Raw genomic sequence first — 7,136 nt, 5'->3', positions numbered from 1 at the left:
CATGAAATTAATTAGTGATTACAATTAGGGGCGGATCCACATAGAGCCCAGCTTGGGCACTTGCCTAGACTGGATTTTTGATTTTTCATTGATTTGGTGTAGGCAAGGGATGTGAAAGTGGCAAAAATAGGGCAAAATAAGGTGAATTAGGGAAGAAAATGGCATAAATTAGACAAAATCAAGGCAAAAAAAGGGCAAAACTAAGGCAAAATCTTCATAATTGCCTCCAAAATCTGCAGCTTCTCTCTAATTTTCCTCCTTTCCCCTCTTGCCATTGACTTGCCTTACCTGAAAAAAAATTCTGGATCCGCCCCTGATTACAATAACTTAAAATGACATCTCTAATACATTCGGGAGCAACAACAAACCAACTTTGACTCTCATTTGAGTTCAAAGCATGATTTGTGAGTACATGAGCTAGTGCGTTAACTTCACGAGGTACATGAACTAATCTAAACTGAGGGTTTCTACTCATAATCTCTTTCAGCTCGGCAAGAAGCATGCCCAAGTTTGATAAATCAAAATGTTGCTGCACCATAGCTTGAACTAACAGCAAACAATCAAATTCAAACATGACTATCATATCTCAAGCCCTCAGACAAGGCGTTCAATTCTGCATGAAAGGGAGATGTCATGAGTTGCACAAAGGGTCTAACAGCCCCGGCCTTAAACTGACCATGTTCATCTCAGATAAGAACCCTGCTGCCCCCTCTACGGCTCGTAGCCAAAAAGGCTCCATCACATTACATTTAAGCCATCCAGCTGCAGGCCTGACCTATGACTGTTGCCGGCGTCTCAATTGCACCTTCATTGGGCGATTCATTCGCTTTGGTAAACTCCTGCAACCAACCCAAACTAAGCATGGCAGCCTCAATTGGTCTTTGCTTCTTATTATCTCAGACTTGGCTGTTTCTATTCTTCCATATAGACCATAAGATCATAAGAAACCTAGCAAAAGCTTCCTCTGTCAAAAACTGACGCCATACGTAGTAAATGCTCTCTACTTAAAGCGCCGTTGACATAAAAGTTCAAAAAGCTAGTATATGCATTAAGAAGAGTACTAGTCACCAACTCAAAAAAACGCGCGTGTGTGTGCGTGTATCAAGAAGAGCAGTCACCAACTCGAAAAACAACGCACACGGTACACCATAACAAAGCATTGTGCCCAAAGGGCATAGGGTGTCAAAAAATCATGACTAAGCATATGGAGAACAAACATTATGCTAGAGCGCAATGAACAGTAACGTGTAAGTGGTTTTACCATTTTACCCCTCTATTCCAATCAAATTACACTCATTTACCCCTGGTCTGTAGGTTTGCTGTACGTTTTATCTCCCTTATGTCTCTGTTCCACCGCTTCGTCGACGACTCGACGCAGACAGAAAGAGAGAGCAAAGATATCTGTTCCACCGCAAAGAGAGGCTTTGGGTTGTTTACTTGAGAGAGAGAGAGAGAGAGAGAAAGAGAGAAGAAGGAAACAGGGGAAGAAGGGAGATCGAGAAGGAAACAGGTTATTTGCTGTATTGATGGTTATTATTTGTAGGACAGTAAAAGAGGATTTCTCTACTAATGGCGGAACGGGATGTCTAAAAACCGTAAGCAGAAGCCCTCTCGTAAGTGGTTTGTAACTACAAGCATGTGGCTCAGTGGTGCAGAGGCTTTGGGAACTGATGCAGTTCCTGGCTTTTTGCCTGCTGACACCATTGCGGAAAAGAAGAGTGATGAAGAATTGGCTGTTCCTGCTGATGAGGATCAGAATTCATGCGCGTTATGTGGAGAGCCTTTTGATGATTTTTATGGTGATGAGACAGAGGAGTGGATGTATAAAGGTGCTGTGTACTTGAATGCACCTCATGGGTCAACACCAGACATGGATAGGTCACAAACTCACAATTAGGTCCTATAGTGCATGCCAAATGCAGGCCTGATTCCACTAATGTATCCCCTGGAGGTTTTGGACAAGATGAAGGGGTATCTTTCTATATTTCTTTTCATTGTAGTTTTACTTGTTCATTGTTCACATGTCTTTCAAAAGAATCTAACTCAGCACTTGTGTGTGTGTGTGTTTTTATCTTTAATTTCTTTGGACAATCTTATCTTAAAACAAAATACACCTGTTTATAGTGTTTATCGCCAACACGAAGTTTGATCTTTGGAAATCCCGCATAGTTTATTGTATTTTTGCATATGCCTAAATATGATATTAGTAATTTACAACTTTAAATAAGGTTTTCAACTGATATCCCGATATTGAATTGTCCTTTCTGCGCTTTCCCGCGAAATATAGTTTCACACGGACCCAGAAAACTTGCAGTGCAAAAAGACTAGTTTCCGTGCTTAATTATCAATATTCTCGATCTGGGTTGCAAGAAAAAACGAGTCTTTCTTGTCAGAATCGTCTCTGATTCGTAAAAGCTTCGATATTTTCTGTTCTTAATTATAGCAATCCTGTTTTTGCTTACTTACTGGGTTTGATCTGGGCCTCTCTGAGACTCAGTGGCAGCGTCTAAGATGAAGGAAGCGATTGGATTTTTAGTGTTCGTTTGGTTTTTGCTATGTGGGTTTTGTGTGGGGAGGTTTGTGGTGGAGAAGAACAGCTTGAAAGTGACTTCCCCAAACTCATTGAAGAATGTTTATGAATGTGCAATTGGGGATTTTGGGGTTCCTCAGTATGGAGGAACCTTGGTTGGGACTGTGTTTTATCCCAAGGCTAATCGAAAAGCATGCAGGAGTTTCGGAGATTTTGGTATCTCATTCAAATCAATGCCTGGTGGATTGCCTACCGTTATTCTTGCGGATCGAGGAGGTTAGCCTTTCAATTTCACATCTTTTAGTAGATTATGTTTTGTGACTTCGTAAATTGTGACTTAATGGGAATGAACTTGGGTTGTTAACTTGTTATAGATATGAGCTTATTGATTAGTTGGTAATCGTTTTGTAAATTTGTGGAGTAAATAATGATGGGTGTTATTGGTCACAATTAATTTGCATGCAGTTAACGATCTATAACATGCCATGACCAGTTTTGCGTTTTGGTGTTCTTTACTTGTGGTCTGTAGCTAATTCCCTGTAATGATTATGATGAAAACTCATTAATTGACAGCTGCACCCTTCTTGCTAATGTCCAGTACTTTGGTCTATTATTAATGTTTGTGGGATATAGTTTATCAGAGTTTTGATGATGGAATAGATCTCAGGGTTTAAACTTCGATTAGTTGTGTTTATTGTAACTCGTTTTGCATTCAGAAATCAATCCCTTATTGGCCTCAATTGTTATGTGGAGTATGTATGCGTGTGTAAAAGAGCTGACTCATTGTTCCCTCTGTAAAGCATTGTTTAGTTTCTAACTGTACATAAACAGCAGCTTTTGATTGAGACTTCTGTTGGAATATAAGGATAATGCTTGTTTATCTTTCACTGTGTTCGCATATATTACCATAATGTCCTGGCAGATTGTTACTTCAAATTGAAGGTTTGGAATGCACAAAGTGGTGGAGCTGCCGCTATTCTTGTTGCAGATGACAAAATTGAACCATTGATTACCATGGACGACACTCCTGAAGATCTTCCTGATTATCTGCAGAATATTACAATTCCCGAGGCCCTTATCAGCAAATCTTTGGGGGATAGCATTAAAAAAGCTCTATCTGATGGGGAAATAGTCAGCATTAATCTAGACTGGAGAGAGGCTCTTCCACATCCTGATGAGCGTGTTGAGTATGAGTTCTGGACAAACAGCAATGATGAGTGTGGACCAAACTGTGACAACCAGATTGATTTTGTGAAGAACTTTAAAGGAGCTGCTCAGGTACTTGAGCGGAAGGGGTACACACGGTTTACTCCACACTATATTACTTGGTACTGCCCAGAAGCTTTTGTTTTGAGCAAACAGTGCAGGGCTGAGTGCATCAATCATGGGAGGTACTGTGCTCCAGATCCCGAACAGGATTTTAGCAAAGGTTATGATGGGAGAGATGTTGTGGTTCAAAATCTCCGTCAAGCTTGCTTCTATAAAGTGGCCAATGAAAGTGGAAGGCCATGGCTTTGGTGGGACTATGTGACTGCCTTTGCGATTCGATGCCCAATGAAAGAGAAAAAGTACAATGCTGAGTGTGCAAATCAAGTTATTGAATCCTTAGGTAGGTTTGACTGACTTCATATTTAGACAGTCTTGTTAAAAGAAATAAACCTTTGTTTGCTGCGTTATCTATGTCCCTTTAGGACTACTCCCGTATAATATTGTTTCTGATTTATATTTTGATTCTTAAGGCTAACCCTTAAGTTTGTACGAGTTGTTAATACTTTCTTTTTTTCTTCTACTTAAAGGGGTGACAGTTTCCTTCGGGATGTGATTTTATGGGTTGGGAAGTTATCTTAGATTGTCCATCTCTTGGATGGCATGCATATGCAGTTCTATAATGTGTTGCCATATTTTAGTTTTTTGGTTGGAAGTTAATATTTGTTTCATATTCTTTAGAATTATAGCTAGAGTTAGTCACTGACATATTCTTTTAAACATTCATCTTTTTTTCTTTCTTTTTTTTCTAAGAGTTGGTTACCTAGCTAAGATCTGAGGTCCTGAAATTCCTATTGTTAATGTGTTTTCTGTAACATGATTAAAGGTGTCGATCTTAAGAAGATAGAGAAATGTATTGGGGATCCTACAGCAGATGAGGAGAATGCAGTTCTAAAGGCTGAACAGGATTTACAGGTTGGGCTCTTCAGATTTGATTATGATATTCTTTTACTCTCACGACCTCATCTTTTCAAGTTCTGTGCATGCTGTGTTAATTTGTACTCATGTTTCACTTTCTTTAATCTTGAACTAGATTGGCAAGGGCACCCGTGGAGATGTTACCATATTGCCAACTCTTATTATAAACAACAGACAGTACAGAGGTTTGATAGGACTCTTGTAATAAACAGAGGACAGTACAGTGTCTACTTATCACTATGTTGCTAATGTTTTTTTGGCTTTGCACCTTTTCTTAGGAAAACTGGCCAAAGGAGCTGTTCTCAAGGCCATCTGTGCTGGTTTTCAAGGAACTACTAAGCCTGCTGTGTGTTTGACTGAAGGTCCTCATTTACCCTTGACTTCTTTTTTTTTCTTTTTCTTTTTATGTTCTTCACGGATACATTACTGTAGGTAATTGTAATTGATTGTCTGTTATTTATGTGTCTCTATACTTTGAAGTGGTTGCGTATCTTTGCTATACTGGGTTTTCATAAAGAGAATATTACCAACATTTTACCCAACAATCAATCTACTGTGGTAAACTTCGTAAGTGAAATGATGGCACCCCTTTAAAATAAAGAAAACACCACTGGTTCGTGTATCATGACTCCCAAAAAAAAACTGATGCTAATAATAAGCCAAGTATCTTGTATCCCCGTGGTTTAGATCCCAAAGTTTTTGAATATACGTGAATCCATGAATCCAGGATTTGTGTAACTTATTGAAAATGGCAGCAAATTTAGTTTTCAGCCAGCATGCAAAACTAATGTATTTACAATTAGAGTCATTTTATTTGGACCCAGCAAATTTTTAAGTATATCTAGCATTTTAAATTTATTTTTTATTTTCCTTCTTTACCCTTAATCACACCCTGCACAGTATCGCAATCGCACTGAAACTACAGGAGAAATTCAGTTTTCAGCCAGCATGCAAAACTAATGTATTTACAATTAGAGTCATTTTATTTGGACCCAGCAAATTTTTAAGTATATCCAGCATTTTAAATTTATTTTTTATTTTCCATCTTTACCCTTAATCACACCCTACACCATATCGCAATCGCACTGAAACTGTAGGAGAAGAGGGTGAACATCGCACGGACTTTGTACCTGAAGAGTCTGTTGTCAGTAATGATGACATCAAGGTCGATAAGGAGAGCATTGACATGCTTTCTGCTCTTGTCATGTCTGAAATTCCTCGGGTCTCAGAAGTTGAGCCGCAGGTTGTGGTTCCTAGCCAAGGATATGGACGGGGTCCACAAGGAATTAGGAGGTTCGGTATAAATACACCATCTTCTTACTTGTTTATGGAGAACATATTTGGAGATGGAGGACTGTGGAAAGAGTTTAAGCTGGGTTTGAGTTTTTCATTTGGTGATTCAAAACAAGGGTAAGTTGGGAAGTTACGGAATGAATTTTTAGATGTTGTGTGTACTTAAAACTTTGCTCGGTTTAAATAGAAAGACTTTTAGAGCAAGTTACCTATTGGGTCACTGGATCAGATACTGTTCACTCTGGGTCAATCTAGGTCAATTTGTAGGTCACGAAACTGACAGGAAAATGACCCAGAGTGAACAGTATCTGACCCAGTGACCTATATGGTGGAAATAAAAAGCAAAAAGCAATTAACAGTATCTGACCCAGTGACGCAAACGGGTGAACTTGCTTACAATTATTGATCAATGGTTCCCTATGAGTAATCATTTGATTGTCTATTACAATATTGTCCCTCAGATGGTATTAATTGGTCTTTTATTGTTTTTTAATTTTATTTTATTTCAGAAGTAGAAACCAATGAGTCCCTCGAAAGCGATGGAGGTTGCTGCCAGGATAAAAGCTTCTAACTTCACTGCATGCAGGGTTTCCCTATTTTCATAGCATTCCTTTGTGTGATACAATAAGATATACATGCCTGTTAAATCCGATGTGATTTCGGATGCTCAACGAATTATTTGTATGAGAAATTTTCAGGTATTGTTTTAGAGTGGTATTTAATTTTTAAATATTTAAATTATCTTTTACGAATTATATATAATGGTGTACGAGATGACGTACTAAGCCATCACTTGGCGAGTATCCCTACACTTTGCTTCTTTAGCATTATGTTGTGAATGGATACTTTTATTTTTAAATAAATATGTATATATGCAGCGATTTTTCATAAATATTGTTTTATTTATTGAGCACATCAGAATATGATTTGAGATTGATTTATTGATTGGATTTAAGGTCATGATTTTCGAAAATGGTTTTATTATATGACTCGTTATGATATTGTGGATTTCAAAGAGGTTTCTGAAACATATTTATTGCTTGATTTATGAATTTCTGTTTAAGTAAATAGGATGCAAAGAAAGAATTGAGAGAGAATGATTGTTGTATATTCATTGATAATATGAGCC

The 7,136-nt window shown here is 38.1% G+C and overlaps 1 protein-coding gene across 1 annotated transcript; it reads left to right on the top strand.

The window, feature by feature from the left end:
* The first annotated feature begins 1,839 nt into the window (after positions 1–1,839).
* LOC112169319 (vacuolar-sorting receptor 1) lies at positions 1,840–6,796 on the top strand. The gene is made up of 8 exons (XM_024306334.2): positions 1,840–1,971; positions 2,498–2,806; positions 3,453–4,139; positions 4,623–4,711; positions 4,830–4,899; positions 4,993–5,076; positions 5,812–6,124; positions 6,517–6,796. The coding sequence occupies exons 2-8, from the start codon at positions 2,512–2,514 to the stop codon at positions 6,530–6,532; spliced, it is 1,554 nt and encodes a 517-aa protein (XP_024162102.1). The 5' UTR covers positions 1,840–1,971; positions 2,498–2,511; the 3' UTR covers positions 6,533–6,796.
* The last annotated feature ends 340 nt before the right edge of the window (positions 6,797–7,136 follow it).

The sequence above is a fragment of the Rosa chinensis genome, chromosome 6, assembly GCF_002994745.2.
Source record: "Rosa chinensis cultivar Old Blush chromosome 6, RchiOBHm-V2, whole genome shotgun sequence".
Classification (NCBI taxonomy): domain Eukaryota; kingdom Viridiplantae; phylum Streptophyta; class Magnoliopsida; order Rosales; family Rosaceae; genus Rosa; species Rosa chinensis.
The sequence above is the reverse complement of the archived record's forward strand: the minus strand, read 5'-3'. Positions and strand labels throughout refer to the sequence as shown.

What these genes read in the sequence shown, in the direction of transcription:
- LOC112169319 (XM_024306334.2), top strand. Translation starts at nt 2,512, where the DNA reads ATGAAGGAAGCGATTGGATTTTTAGTGTTCGTTTGGTTTTTGCTATGT. An exon ending in TCAAGTTATTGAATCCTTAG is followed by an intron (nt 4,140 to 4,622) that starts GTAGGTTTGACT and finishes ACATGATTAAAG; the next exon opens with GTGTCGATCTTAAGAAGATA. An exon ending in AGGCTGAACAGGATTTACAG is followed by an intron (nt 4,712 to 4,829) that starts GTTGGGCTCTTC and finishes ATCTTGAACTAG; the next exon opens with ATTGGCAAGGGCACCCGTGG.